This window comes from Marmota monax, unplaced genomic scaffold (assembly GCF_021218885.2).
Source record: "Marmota monax isolate L192 unplaced genomic scaffold, Marmota_monax_Labrador192_F-V1.1 WCK01_AAM20220418_F8-fsc00010, whole genome shotgun sequence".
NCBI classification, from domain to species: Eukaryota; Metazoa; Chordata; class Mammalia; order Rodentia; family Sciuridae; genus Marmota; species Marmota monax.
Window position 1 is genome coordinate 17666599 of NW_026692321.1, and position 15436 is coordinate 17682034.

The window sequence follows — 15436 nt, forward strand, 5'->3', positions numbered from 1 at the left end:
GAAGACCCTTCCCTCAAGCACAGCAGTCAGGATGCCTCACTCAAAGGCCAACACAGTACCTTTCCATTTCAGTGCACCATAGGATGTCCTCTTTCTCATTCATGAAGACGGGGAAATGCTGGTCTTTGCCCTGTTTTATGGAGTTTGACCTAGTAGTAATGGTCCTCACTTTGCTGAACTAGAAGATGGAGAGAAAAGAGGAATAAGCACACATCCTCTGCACCAAACACTAGCGAGGAAGGCGAGCCTGGGTCCTGGCTGGCTCTGGAGGACCTGGGTTTGCAGGGAAGAACCTCCCCATCCCCATGGCCCTTCTCTTCCCACCTTGATGTCACCTGGCCACCCTGGATCCAATCTAGCTAGTCAGACTTAAGAGGCAACAGCTCTGGCCACTGTACTCTCTAAATCCTCCAAAGAATGGATTCCTTAGAGATATAGTAATTTACAGGCAAAAGCATATCATATGACCCACATGACCAAAGTTGGGCTCTGGGTGTCAACAGTCCTAAGTGTTGGAAGCTGCTGGCACTGGAACCTCACCCACGCACACAAGATTTCCCAGAGAAATCCACATTATAGGGCGTACCCCTCTGCTGTGAAGGCTCTTGTAGTAGGTTTCAACTAAATACAATTTTTTAAAAGAACACAGCAGGTCCCAGAATCTTGTAAAGATCCTTAGTGTGTCACTCCAAGAGAAGGTGGGAGGTACTCTCTAGGGATGAAGGGCTAAAGGTCAGTAGCTTTGGGCTGTCCCCAGCTGACAGGCTATGTGACCCTGCACCATCTCCTAAACTGTGTTCTCCACACTGGCTGTGCTCTGAGGGGCAGGCAGAGGGAAGGAGACAGCCCTGTCACTGTCCCACCCACCCCTGCCCCCTGCCCCCTGCCCCTCTCCCTGGAGCACAGTGGAGGGCCTGGGTGGGGGCTGACCTTGGCTATTCTGCCATGTTCCAGACACTCCTGCAGCTCCAGCTTATCATTCACAGTGGATGCCAATGGCCTAGGGGGCAGAAGAGAGCATGTGACAGAGACCTGGAGAATAGCAGGAAGGTCCCCAGTAAGCTGCTAACCCCCAGCAGCAACTGACTAAAAGGCAGATAAAAAGCCCACATCCTCATCATGTGTGCACACACACTGTAACCCTCTTCAAATTTCCCAACCACCCCCCCCACACACACACACACACAATGGCCATCCACATACACAAATCAACTGAACCTTCATCCAACAGGCAAATTCAAAAGTGGTCTCAAATTTACAGTAGACAGATAATACCTAGCCAAAAGGGGGATTGAACTCAGGGGCACTAGGCCACTGAGCCACATCCCCAGCTCTATTTTGTATTTTATTTAGGGTCTCAGTGAGTTGCTTAGGGCTTCACTTTTGCTGAAGCTGGCTTTGAACTCATGATCCTCCTGCCTCAACCTTCCAAGCTGAGAGATGACAGGCATGCGCCACTATGCCCAGCAGCACCTTTCTTTTTTTTTAATCGGTTTTTTTAAAATATGCCAAGTTTTCAGAATTCTACCACAGGTTTTGGGGATGACAGAATATTCTGATCTTACTTGAGGTGATGATTATATGGGGTGTGGACATAAGATGAAATCCATTGGACTGTATGCTTTAATGTACAGTGAAAGATTAATTATTGTTATTATTTGTGGTCCTGGGTATCTGACCCAGAGCTTCATCCATGCCAGGCAAGCGCTCTACCACTGAACCACAACTCCTGCCCTTACTCCCCTTTTCTGGCACTGGGGATTGAACCCAGGGTCTTGTGCTCTACCACTGGGCCACAAGCCTACACCCTATTTGTTTATTTTTTTGTATTGGAAATTGATCCCAGTGGTACTTTACCATTGAGCTATGTCTCTGGTCCTGTTTTAACTAATTAATGTTTTTAATTATTATTTATTGCAGTTCTGGGAGTAGAACCCAGGGGCACTCTACCTACCAGTGAGCCACATTCCCAGGTCTAGTCTTGTTAATTGCTCAGAGTGACCTCAAACTTGAGATCCTCCTGCCTCAGTCTGCCAAGTCTCTGGGATTATAGGTATGTGCCACTGCACCCAGCCTGTTTTATTTATCTCACTAAGTTGATGAGGGTCTTGCTAAATTGCTGAGGTTAGCATTGAACTTATAATGCCCCTGCCTCCACCTTCCGAGTCACTGGGATCATATCAAGGGTATGCGCTGCTGCACCCAACCATTTTATCTTTCTTATTTTTTCAATTTGAGATAGGGTCTTGCTAAATTGCCAGGTCTGGCTTCATACCTGTGATCCTCCTGCCTCAGCCTAGGACTCTAGTTTCTGAGATTACAGGTATGCACCAAAGACTTCAGGTTCTACACAGGCCTTGAAAAACTAAAATACTCTGACACTGAATAATATGTCACTTCTCAGCAGGTAGGTTGATGACTAAAGATCACCTTTAGTGCTGTCCTTTTCTGATTATTTTCTGAGTATTTCACGAAGGTTTCCCAGAGTACTACAGAATCTAAGTAGAGAAACAGGGGGCTTGAGGTCAAACCAGATGCCTCTGTTAGGGATGTACCATCCATGATGCCTTTGCTCCTTCCAGAACACTTCAAGAGTTCTGTATTTTATAGTTGGAAGAAACAGGTACAAATAATCGCATAGAACTAAGGTCAGCTAGGAGATGGTTCTAGAGAAACAATGGACCAGAAGCCAGGTGTGGTGTCACACACCTGTAATCCCAGGGATATCAGGAGCTCAAGGCAGGGGGATCACAAATTATGGGACAGGCTTGGCAATTTAGCAAGATCCCATCTCAAAATAAAAATATAAAAAGGGCTGGAGGTGGCTCAGTGGTAGAGTACCCCTGGGTTCAATCTTCAGGACAAGATGGGAAAAAAACAGAGAGAGACAGAGAAACACTGGACCATTTAAATCCACACTTTTCCAACACACACACATATCTTGGGGGCCCTGCAGGGGCAGTTTCAGGTAAGCTGCCTCCTCACCCATCTCCTCCTCAGCAAACCCTTGCAAAAGATAGCAGCTTTGCAAAACTGGTATGAAATAGGAAAGGCCCTACAACTTCACAAGAATGGCGAAGAAGGACCTTAGATGACTAAAGCCAAGCTAAATGATATTTTTTATTTATAGATTTAAAATCCCTGACTCAAACCTTCTGGACAACATATCCCCCTAGACTGGGCCTTGAGAGCAGGTGGTCATGGTTTTGCTTTTCAACTGCTAACGCTGGAACAGTTCCTTTCTTCTCCAAGGCCTTCCTATAATGCAACCATGACACCTAAAGAAATGAAATTTTGGGGTGGGGATGTGGCTCAAGCGGTAGCGCGCTAGCCTGGCATGCGTGCGGCCCGGGTTCGATCCTCAGCACCACATACAAACAAAGATGTTATGTCCGCCGAAAACTAAAAAATAAATATTAAAAAATTCTCTCTCTCTCTCTCTCTCTCTCTCTCTCCCCCTTAAAAGAAAAAAATGCTCCCGGATGCTCACTGCTCTTAAAAAAAATTCAGCCTCTTGTCTTTAAAAAAAAAAAAAAAAAGAAATGAAATTTCCTCTCATCCGGGAGCAAGAGTAGAAAATTCTTCCAATAAGGGGCCTGCAGCCAACCAAGTACGAGGAACACAGAATCCTCAAACGGGAAGGGTGCTGCTCCAGATCCTCTCTCCCCTCCACGTCCACCCCATCGTCCATGGCTTTTCCTCAGGACCTAAGGGACAGCTGGCTCTGCACACATAGATGAGGGCAAACCAACTAGAACTCTGCAGCACAGGACTCTTTTTGTATTAAAAATGTACCTTTAAAGGTCTTGGACCACTGGTTGCTGGCTTTTTTCTGGGACTTTTTAGATTTTGTTTATTTGTCTGTTACTAGGGATTGAATCAAGGGGCACTCTACCACTGAGCCACAACCCCCAACCCTTTTCTTGTTAGTTGCTGAAGTTGGCCTTGAACTTGTGACCCTCCCACCTCAGCCTCCTAAGTCACTGAGATTACAGGTATGTACCACCATGCCTGGCTGCTAGTTTCTCAAGGCAAGTATTTTCTATATCCAGATTTCCTTTTTTGCTCAAGGAATAAAGAACATGGCAGAACAGCAGGCATTCAGCAGAGAAAGCTGGCCTGGGAAGGACCCTCACTAACCTCACCTTGCAGACACCCTCCCACAGCCCCCTGGGCCCAGGAGCGCTCACCAACCTGTTCATACCGGGAAGGTTACCCCAGAAGTAGCGGGCCCTATGTGCGGCTGACACTTCTTTGGCATCAATCATCACAGGGTTGGACTACAAAATAGGAGATAGTTTAAAGATGAGCAAAGGAGGAAAATTAAATAGCTCTGGGTAATTTTGCTGGTTGAGAGCCTTAAGGCCTCAAAGCTTCTTATGACTCTCTGAGGAGGCCACACACTGGAATAGCCTGAAGCCCCTAGGAAAAGCTGGAATTAAACCTAGCCACAGTCCATATGCTTTTGCTGGATTATTCCAGGCTGGCATTGTCCGCCTGAACTTTCTGCAAGGATGGGAATTACCCTCTATCTGCATTATTCACTGCCATAGCCACTGGTCTACTAGCTACAGATATTCACTTTGTACTTGAAATGAGACCACTGTGATGGGAGAACTGAGAATTCTCATGTCAACGTAAATGGCCACCCATGGCAGGTATTGGACAAGGCCGCTCCTGACCACCCAGAGGCAAAGAGAGCAAGCTCCAATGAGCGTGGATATGTTCGCTGTGTCCACTTGATAAGCCAAGTAGATGCCCACTCACATTTAAAGTGGCAACAGCAGTTGGAGGTGTTACTGGCCCAAGATTTGGGAATGTGGACTCAAGCTCCCAGACAGCCCAACCACAAGATGCGTCTGGCTATGGAAATCCTGTGTGTGGCTCATGCTTGGCTCAGAGCTTAACTGGGACTCACATCATAGGAAATAAAAGAGTAAGCCATGTTTTTTTCCCAGGTGCCATAAAGCACCCATCATGGTACCAGGGAATAAGGACAAGTCGTTTCGGTCACAGAAAATTACATGTGCATCTCGAAGGTCTCATAAGTGTTAGCATCACACAGAATCCCTAACCCCAGGAGTCTGCTACCTCACCAGATTTAGAGACAGGTCCTTCAACCAGAGGTCCATGTCCACGCTACCACCTTCTAGAGCAAGCATACCCACTCCTTCACGCAAGGTGGGGGTGGGGAGCCTCCCTTTCTACTTGGGAAGCCCAGAGCTTCCCAAACAGGCCCCTTGCAAAGTGAAGTCACCAGTCCCCAGCTCCACAATGCAGATGAGACAGGGATGAAGCAGCAGTCCAAGGTAGAAGCCATTAGTGAGCTGGCCAAACCAAGGTTGCTGGCTATACCTCGAGAAATCGCGAGATGTCCCTCTTGTCACTAACGCCCATGGCCACCACATTCTCAAAGAGCCAGAAGAAGGGGCGGTCATCTCCCTCCTTGGGCCGCGCATCATGCAGGAGGCGGTAGAACTCAAAGAAGAGCCGGCCAGTGCCCTCTGAGAGGTCGGAAGAGAAAGCCATCAGCTGGAGCTGTCTGCATCAGACAGTGGTATGGCTTGGGCATGGGGAGGGCAAGGGAAGACAGGGTCATTGGGAGGAGCTGTCCCAGGGTAGAAATATCTAACGAGGAAACCTAAGTGCGAAAGCACCAGCTCAAAAGGTAGCGGAGTGAGGATAACACCTACCGTAGAGTCCCTTGCGGGCAGGGTTGACGATTGAGAGATCATTGCAGGGACTGCCCCCAATCACCAGATCGAATGGGCCCCACTCCTGGATCTGGGAAGACAAAGGCAACATGATGGGTCTGCTGCCCAGGAACAGAGGCAGAGGAACAATCTGTGGATGCGGCAGTCATAGAGGATCTCTGGGTAAGCAGACCAAACTGGGACCATCCCTGAGGCTAGCAGAGCAGGCTGTGCCAAGCAAGTGAAGCAGCCCCTGAGTGGGCAGGAGCCCCAGGAAGCTGGGCAGGGTGTCTGTGCCATATGAGTGCCCTCCAGAGGATTCCTGAGGTAGACCCAGAAAACTGGCAGAACAGAGGATCTTATGCCAAGATCCTGCTGAGCTCTCCTGGAAGTGGAAGCTGGTAAAGCTATCTGCCCAAAGTACTCAGAAGATGGGAACCCTCCTCTTCAATTTGAAGTGCTTTACCATAAAGGGCCAAGAAATCAACCCAGAGAGCAACTGAGCCCCAAAATATAAGCTTCCAAATTCCATTCCTACACCTGCTTGGTGCTAGGGATAGAAGCCAGGGCCTCTTGCATGCCAGCAAGGGGTGCACCACTGAGCTACACCTTCAGCCAAGTTCCCATTTTCAATTTGCCTATTTCCTTTGCAAGTCAAAGACAAAACTGGAAGATAAGGAGGCTGGGGGAAGGGTGAAAGGGAAACAGCAGATGAAGAGAAGGAAAAGGGAGGATGGGGGCTGCCTCCAGGAGCTGAATGTGCAGGGGCAGAGAAGAGGGGATGTGCCCCGCAGCACTGACGTACATGCTTCTGTGTGACACTGCGGACGTCCCCGACGTACATGATCTTCCCCTGATGTCGCACCATGCCCACTGTGATGGAGTCCTCACACACCTCCGAAGCTATGTAGCGGTCCACCTGGATGCCCAAGTCCTTCAGCACCAGGAGCCCTGTGCCAGCCAGACAAAAGGGATCAGCTGCAGGCCCATCTCTGCCCTACCTATGCACCTGTCTGAAATCCTTTCTCAACCAAGGGCGTGGTGGTTCTATTTTATACCTAGTTTGGCCTACTAGGAAGGTGGTCAAACAGTAGTTGGTTTGGGGATCCTGGGAGAACCATTTAGTTTTTGGTGGCCTTCTAATAGTTTCTACACTTAGATCTTTGTCCTTCCTCACCCCTGTATCATCTCCACCTGAAATTCTATCCCACCCTTCAAGACTTAACAGGAGGCCACCTGGTCTACAGAGGTTTTTTGACTCCACCTCCTGAGTCAAAATTACAGTACTTTCATTTGAGGAAATCCTCTAATGCCCCATCTCATCAACAGTCCCCTGGAATCACCTGCCCCTCATCTGGAATACCCTAGCACTTTCTATACTTCAATCTCATTAGAGTATTTTTCTAATTCAGTCCCTCTCTTGGTCTGCAAATGTCCGAGCCAAGTAAAAGGGTTCACATGCTGTATCTCCTCCTGAGCTAACTTCCTGACAACAATCCCTCCCCGTCAATGCTGAGATGAGGAAACAATAAGAACAGACCCAAGAGCTTCAGGAGAAATGGAGGACGGTGACACCATTTCTACTACTTCCGACAGGTCTCTCCAAGGAGCTTTTATAGCTTCTTGGTTGTGACATAATTTTGGAAAATCCCGAGGGTCTAGCCTGGGAAACTCAAATTGCATGTGAATTTCTCTATATTTGTAGGATATCAGCAGTGAGCTGAGAACAGAAGACAAACATCTGGGTGGGATGTCACTCCCACCTCACCCTTTGGCCAAGGCCCTCATGCTTATACCACCTGTACCACCCTCCAATCACATTTAGACACAAATTCTAAGGGTTGACCCAGGGCCTTGTGCATGCAAAGCAAGCTCTCTAGCACTGAGTTGCATCCCAAGCCCAGCAATTACATTCTTAGAAACAGAGAGGCCCTCAGCCTGGGGAGAGGGTAGGGGTGGCTGTATATATGTCAACCTTTTAGGAGAGTTTTCGGTGGGCATCAAGAGCTGCATAAAAATGATGATGATGATGCCGCCTGACCAAGACCCAGCGTTCCCTAAGAATTTCTCCTAAGAAGATTATGGCTTAAGTGAATAAAGATGTATGAAGCTGGGCGCAGTGGTACAGGTCTATCACCCCAGCAACCCAGAAGATTGAGGCAGGAAATCACAAGTTCAAAGCCAGACTCAGGAATCAGTCTGTCTCAAAAAATAAAAAGGACTGGAGATATGGCTGAGTGGCTAAATGCCCCTGGGTTCAATCTCTGGTACCAAAAAACAAACAAAGAATATATTTATAAGGAAGTTTGTCACACCACTGCTTATAATAATGAAAAAAAAAAAAACAGGAAATAACCTAATGGGGATTAGTTAATAAACTGCAATAATTTTATTTTTTTCCCTGCACTGGGGATTGAACCCAAGGACATTTTATCACTGAGCTACATTCCCAGTCTGGTTGAGTTGCTGAGACTAGCCTTGAACTTGTAATCACTCCTACCTCTTGCCTCCTGAGTCAAAATTACAGTGCTTTCATTTGAGGAAATCCTACATAGCACTAACGATATAGCTCTACATCGGCTGACGTGAAAAGGAAGCTGACGTGAAAAGAAGTTATAAGAAATGACAAGCCAAGCTACAAAACAGCACGCGTTGACAATCTTAATGTAACTAGAAAGGCGTGATTACATAAACATACACATGCACAAAAAAACAATTCTAAAAGGACATACACCAAAATGTTAAAGAATTATGGGTAATTTAAATGGCCTTCTGTAAATCACCTAGTTTATCCTGTTTTATTTATTTAATTTCTTTGTTTTGGTATTAGGGATTTAGTCCAAGAGCACTTTTACCACTGAGCTACATCCCCAGCCCTTTATTTTTTATTTTGAGACAGGGTCTCACTAAGTTGCTAAGATTGGCCTTGAACTTGGGATCCTCCCATCTCAGCCTCTTGAGTTGCTGGAATTGACTCTTTTGTTATAGCAGTCACTCCTTACTCCACTGCAGGATCTCTTTCCTTAGGGGAAGCACCACTGGGCAGGTTGGTTTGTCTTATTTTACTTTTTAGTTTTGGCTAAATCAAAGTTTTCTCTTTAGGATAATTCTCCCTGCAGTCCCGGGGATTGAACCATGGGGTAGCATTGGGCTACATCCCCAGCCCTTTTTTCAAAAATTTGAGACAGGGTCTTGCCAAGTTGCACAGGCTGGCCTTAACTGCTGACTCTCTTGCCTCAGCCTCCCAGCAGCTGGGCTTACAGGTATGTGCCACTGCGACCAGCTAGTGTAGGATAACATTTTATCATCTTTCTTTTTCTTTCTTTTTTTCTTTTTGTACTGGGGATTGAACTCAGGGGCACTCAACCACTGGGCCACATCCCCAGCCCTTTTTGTATTTTATTTAGCAACAGGGTCTCATTGAGTTGGCTTAGTGCCTTGCCATTGCTGAACTCGCAGTTCTCCTGCCTTAGCCTCCCGAGTCGCTGGGATTACAGGTATGCACCATGCCCAGCTAGGATAACATTTTCATAGCTCTAATGTCAACACACTTAGATGTCTCTCCTGTCAAAGGACAAAGAAGCCAGCACCTTTTGGAACCTATGCCACTCACCTGTAGCAATTCCATCAAAGAGAGACAGCACCCGGATGGGCTTCCTTTTCTCGGCTGGGACAGGTGGGTAAACCTTCGGAGGATCCTAAGCAGTGAATTCGGCGGTCAGGTCTATACCCACAACCATCCCACAGACCCCCACCCTGGGCTGGCCTTCCCAGCTGATGATTAATGCATTAGGTCTTATAGGTCTGAACACCCTATGCGTCGCTTGACCACTTCTGCTCACTGTCCAGGGGCCCTGCTACCCACTGAAGTGCTCTGCCTGGGTCAGCTAAGAGGATTTGAGACTACATTTTAGGTCCAGCACTCACAAATTCCTGGTCGTGGTTATTGGCGAAGAACATCTGAAGCCGTGAGGGCCAGTCGTCCCGCCGCCGCAGCAGCCCATAAGTGCCCTTGTGCCCGCACATGTAGCAGTTCCAGGGGTCTTCCTTAATGGCTGCTTGGGCAGCCCCCGGCCCCACCAAGAGATCCACGCACTCCACACAAAAACACCTGAAAGGAAACCCAGTGAGCAGGTGGGGCCTCTCAGTCCCAGCCCAGGAGACCAAAGTGTGCGACCTGGAATGGACACAGATAGTCCAGAGCGTGGCTGTTGGAGCACAGCAGGACAGCTTCAGGCAAGGAGGGAGGACCCCATATGTCTGAAGTGGGGAGCCTCACCTACAGCAGTTGTTGTTCCCACACATAAGCACCTCACGGCCCCCACAGCAGATGGTGCAATAGGACTGATAACCGTCATCATCATACTGGTACGCACACTCCAGGAAGCAGTTCTAGGAAGCAATGCAGAGGGTCAGAGACCACCGTGGTACGGCCCAGCACAGCCAGGGTCAAGGCAGGCCATGAACCTGGCCTCTTGGAGCCTTGACTTAGCCCTAGAGACAGAACCCTGCCACCCAGGGTCAGGCCTGAATCCCAGAACTAGGAATGGGAAGCCTCGTCTCCCCACATACCACAGGAGACAGACCACAGAAGGCTCAAGAGCAAGGCCAGGGGCAAAAGAGGGCTGCCCACCACCCTGCTCCATCCAACCTACAGCTTTCCTCCCAGGGCTCCTAAGGACACAGCAACCCACTGGGTCAGCCTGCTTGACCCCACCTCTCTGCTGCCTACCCCTTCAAACTAGTAACTGCCACTTAAGTCCCCCCCACCCCGCCATGCCCATATCTCAGGCCTAAAATGGGGCTTGAGAGGATCTCTGAAGACAGAAACAAGAACAAGCCAGAGCTTGGAGCCCAAGAGTCCCTTCACTCAGGACTCTGTTCCTGGAATTACCCAGAGTCTACAGCATACCCCCCCACACACTAGATGCTAGCCCCCAAGAGCCAGAAAGGCAGGCAGGCTCTCCTACCTTGCAGTTCTGGCACATTCCACCAATGAACAGAGGATGCTCCAGGGTAACATTGAGGCTCCCACAAGAAATGCAAATATCTGCAAAGCAGCATATGTTTTGTGAGCAACTCCAAAGCCCCTCACCAGAGCAAGGCCCAGCTCAAGAGACATTCCACAAAAAGGGGTACCAGGGCAGTAGCCAAAAAGGCAGGCAGAAAGAAGCCAGAAGCCCCCACCCTATAGAGCAGCAATGCCACCACCCAGCAACAGGGTAATGTGGAGGAAAACCCACTCGTGAGAAGAGGTTCCTTTCCTGGCTTTATTGTTCTGGAATTATTCCAGGGGCAGCCTGGTCCCTGTCCCCAGTCCTTCCAGGGCTACCATCAAGGTCACTATCATTATGGCAAGGAGATGGATTGGGATGACAGGCAGGGAAGGATTAAAGGCCAAGAGGTCATCCTTAGACCACATTCAATCAAATCCACCAAGGCCACACTTCTGACTCACTAGGGTATCACAAACCCCAAAAGCCAGACCATGCCATTGACAGAAAAGCAAATTCATGGCACTAAGATGACAGATGGCATGTGAAGCAGGCTGGCGGTGGCAGGACAAGCAGACAGGCCTCCACACTGAGTGCTGATGTCATGGGACCCATGGTATTCCAACCTTTCCAAAAACCTGTGCCAGTACCACTGTGTGCCCATGCTACACAATCAGCCAGAGTCTCCTGCCTGTGCGAGGAGTACCCTGACCCCAAGAGACAGACTCACCCTCAATGTTCCGGCATTTCTGCCGCACCTCATACACCAGCCGCTCTGCAGAGGGGAGAGAAGGCTGCATAAGAAGAGGCCACCCAGGCTATGACTGCCCCATGGCAGGCCACCCTCCTGAGGGAGGCCACCCACCTCTTGTGCGTTCATCAATAATCTCCTTGACCTTGGGCTTCTCAGTTGTGCTCTTTCGCGGCTTTTTGGCTGGTGGGGGTGGTGCATAGGCAGCTGCCTCGGGTTCAACCCACATGTCTGTGTAAACTTCCTTGTAGGGATTTTTCTCCTCTGCACCAGGAAGGCAGGTGACCAGGTCAGTTACAGGCTGACGTGGAACCCCAACTCCCTTGCCATGCCACCTATGTGGAGTGTAGCCTGGTCCTCAACTGATTCCTACCTCCCAATTCTCAGGGTCAGGCAAGCCAGTGCAGAGCAGGTTATTCTCAATTTCCAACACAACCCTGAATCCAGGTGAGGGAGGCCATGGCCACTCCTCTGGGCCCCTCTGTGGGACCTTGACAGCTCTCCCCAACAATGGCTCTCCCAGCCCTGGCAGGAATCTGGCTGGTAGGGGTGCCAAAAGGCTGGGCTGAGTACCCATTTACCTTCTGGTGGCTCTAGGCCCTTCGGGCCAGAGGGCTGGAACCCCCCGAGGGCCCATTCAATCATCTGCTTGTTCTGCACCTCCACAACCTTGGCAGTGTCACTCTCGTCACTGTCATGGCAGGCTGGGAACAGCTTCCCGGCACGGCTACTGGCCACCTGGAGGGCAACATATGGGACATGGGTCAGCACAGGCTGGATGGCAGGTGAGGCCTACTCAAGGGCGGACTCCAAGAGCAGCGAAGGTGGGCAGGGGTGGGGATGGGAGACCATCTGAAGAGGCAGAGCCTAGAAGCGGGAGGTGAGTAAGTAAGCTCAGAAGGAAAGAAGTCCCCGCCAAAGGGTCTTAAGCAACGCCCAATTTCACGGCAGCTTCCAGGCCTCCTGGTGGCCCCGCTGGCTAAGCTCTCTCCTCTGTGCCCCTGGAGGCACAGCTCACCTGGAGGACTTCGTAGATGGCTTTGCGGTACATGGGCTGCTTGTTGTAGGTGGCCTGGTGGAAGGCGCTGCAGAACGAGCTCAGCGGCATCAGCTTCTCTACACACACCTGGGGACGAGCAGACCGTTTGTTCCTCTCCCACTCCCAAGCTCCCTCTGAATGCCTCGCAATTATCAGGGCTGGGAGTACCAGAGTCAGTCTGGGCCTATAGGGCCTGAAGTATTGACAATTAATGACAAATGAGCAAAAGCGGGAAGACCACCTGAAGGCCGGGAAAGCAAAAGCGGGAAGACCACCTGAAGGCCGGGAAAGAAATTCCTAGGAAGGGACTCCTGGCAGCTAACAGGCTGGCAGAAGCACCCACAATCTGAGCCAGGGGTGCCACTTAGTCATCTCCAGGGTTTCTTCCATTCACCACATGCAGGTAAAAAGAGCCTACTTCCACCACCCCAATTCTAGACAAACTGCTACAACTACAGGCCCCGGGTCTGCGACCCCCCCAACACACTCCAGCCAACCCCACACTCACCACTGAGAACTTGCCGTCTCCGAACCACATGACCCAGCGGGTGCCTTCAGCTGCACGGCTCCGGCCCGTCATCCACCAAGACACAATGCGGCCTGGCCACCAGGAGAAGCCCCGCAGTTTCCCCCACACCAGCTCCCCAATGCCAAAGCCCCGGCCGTCCTGGAGCCCCAAGGAGCAGAAATAATTACACGGCGGTCATGATGCCCTGCCACCCTGATCCCCCCATGGCAACCCTAGCCCTGGCCATCTGGGGGCAAGACAGCCAGGAGAAAGCTCCACATGAAAGGAGGGAGACAGCAAAATCGGGGCAACGATGAAGACGAGGCCCGGGGTCAGAGTGAGCGGCCAGAGGGAGATGGAGAGCAGGATGGGAGGAGCTGGCAGGAGAAGGCCCCAGGAAAGAGCTGGACTAGGCTAGTGAAGTAGCAAGCCGCTCACCTCATACTCTGGCTCATCATCGGCTGATTTGGTGGCATTTTTGTCCCCAGCGTCAGCCCCCACGGGCTCGGGTGTGGTGGCCACAGTGGGAGATGCTGGGTCAGTGGGCTGCTGCACAGCAGGAGGGCTGGCCTCCTCCACCTTCTGAGCCTCCCCGGAGCCCTGGTTCTCTTCCACAGCATTCATTACTGCAATGACCTTGGCTTTCTTCTCAGCCTGAGGAAACAAAGAGCAAGTCACCTTGACCCCTCCAGGAATCAGCAAAGCAATGTGAGATGGAGGGGCTCTTCCCGTCTGTGGTCTGGAGACAGTGACGGGAGGTAAGGGGCCAGAGAGAACAGCTCTTCCCTTATCAACCCAACTGGCTCACCATGGAAATGGAAACAGCTGAAGTTGGGAGGTGAACTCAAATAACTAGATTCCATTCCAGCCTTTTTTTCTGCCTCTCAGGAAACCTCCCTCCATGGCCTAATCCTTGCCCTGGCCAGCTCATTAGTTGCCCACCCTCTGATCTGGAAAGGATGATTCTATTCAAATATTAATTATGCACCATTGTTCAGGCACAGATATTGGCTCCAGTCTCTCCTTTCTTCCTTTCCAATCAAGAAGGGGATCTCTCATCTTTTTCTCCACAATTTCCCTTGGCCACCATCCCTTCTTTTCCTAGTTTCCTAGTTTCTACATCACAGTTATAGTTCTGTGATGCCTACAGATTATTTATAGAGCACATCTCCCCCCAAAATCTGCTCCAAGTCTATAGAATGCTCAAGAGCCTGCCTGCTCCCATGCTCAGACTTCACAGCTAACGTACTGTATGCTGTTACCTTCTATGTGCACCTTTCATAACCGTAAATACATTGATTCATTCAATTATTTGCTGAGCACACAGATCAGGCATTCTCTGCCATCCCACCAACAAATTAATAATCCAAACCCCAGTTATTTTCCCATTGAACAGTCTCCAATCTTTCACCGTATCACACTCGTCTTTGAGGCTACGATCCACACGCCCATTCCTTCTCAAAACCTGCTCCAGGAGCCCTATAAAGGAGAATGAAATCCTTGATACTTAGTTCTGAGAACCATTCAACTTAATCTCACCCCCACTACTGAATCTAGCACACCCGGAACTCAAACTTCAAGACTCTGCAACCATTTTCCAGCACACTAGATTCAGAGGGAAAAAAAATCCCATTTCTGTGTGTGTGTGCGTGTGTGTAGGTCCTTGCACATGCCAAGCACATGTTCTACTACTGAGTTCCTTTTAGGAGAGAGTACCGGGCACTCAACCACTGAGCCATATCCAAGCTCTATTTTATCTTTTACTTAGAGATAGGGTCTCTCGAGTTGCTTAGCACCTGGCTTTTGCTGAGGCTGGCTTTGAACTCTCAATCCCCTGCCTCAGCCTCCAGAGCAGTTGATTAGAGGCGTGCGCTGCTCGGTCGAAATTCCATTTTCAACACAGCTTTCCCCTAAGAGCCTGAAGTTGCTAGTGCAAACCCACCCTCAAGTTTTCAAGTAATCAGAAAGCAAGCTGGAGAATAAGAGAACTAAACCAGAAGTCGGAACAGTCCATTCCTGCCTTAGCCTGGCAGCTCATTAGTAGCTGAACGGCCAGAGTCCCTTCTTTACAGAGTTGCCCCAACCTGAAAGGGCATTTGAACTGCAGGGTTTCTGGCCACCTGTTTAAGAATCTTGATGTACACACATATCAAGGATCCCAAGGACTCTTCCAAAGCCTGTCAATGAACCCCACATCCAAGGGTCCCAGATTAAGAACCTCTGTTTTAAGGTCAAAGATCTAGTGCATTGACTGGTAGGTTCACTTTATTTCGTTCAATCTTCAAGTTTTTGCCTCACGGCAACAAGTCAAATCTTTTTCTTGTGGCGACTCCTAAAACACGGATGATGTTAGTCATAGCTCTCTCTCACTCAACAAATTCTAAAATGAGATAAGGTATCCTCTGCCCCCAGCCCACAAACAGCTGGGAAAATGAGCTCAAGGTAGCCTGG

At 49.7% G+C, this 15436-nt stretch overlaps 1 protein-coding gene across 7 annotated transcripts in view; it reads right to left on the reverse strand.

The window, feature by feature from the left end:
* Window positions 1-15436, reverse strand: part of Dnmt3a (DNA methyltransferase 3 alpha) — a 103959-nt gene that overhangs the window by 7264 nt on the left and 81259 nt on the right. For 5 of the 7 annotated variants that reach the window (XM_046441391.2, XM_058578400.1, XM_058578399.1 and 2 more), the window contains 16 exons: window positions 13424-13639; window positions 12986-13144; window positions 12457-12564; window positions 12020-12176; window positions 11553-11702; window positions 11418-11462; window positions 10664-10743; window positions 9973-10085; window positions 9621-9804; window positions 9307-9391; window positions 6499-6644; window positions 5694-5784; window positions 5356-5504; window positions 4195-4280; window positions 931-1000; window positions 60-178 (listed from right to left, as the gene is read on the reverse strand). In XM_046441391.2, coding sequence (XP_046297347.1) covers window positions 60-178; window positions 931-1000; window positions 4195-4280; window positions 5356-5504; window positions 5694-5784; window positions 6499-6644; window positions 9307-9391; window positions 9621-9804; window positions 9973-10085; window positions 10664-10743; window positions 11418-11462; window positions 11553-11702; window positions 12020-12176; window positions 12457-12564; window positions 12986-13144; window positions 13424-13639 — 1958 coding nt within the window. Of the gene's footprint in view, window positions 1-59; window positions 179-930; window positions 1001-4194; window positions 4281-5355; window positions 5505-5693; window positions 5785-6498; window positions 6645-9306; window positions 9392-9620; window positions 9805-9972; window positions 10086-10663; window positions 10744-11417; window positions 11463-11552; window positions 11703-12019; window positions 12177-12456; window positions 12565-12985; window positions 13145-13423; window positions 13640-14396; window positions 14465-15436 lie in introns of all 7 variants that reach the window. The other 2 variants (XM_046441392.2, XM_058578401.1) reach the window with 1 other exon arrangement.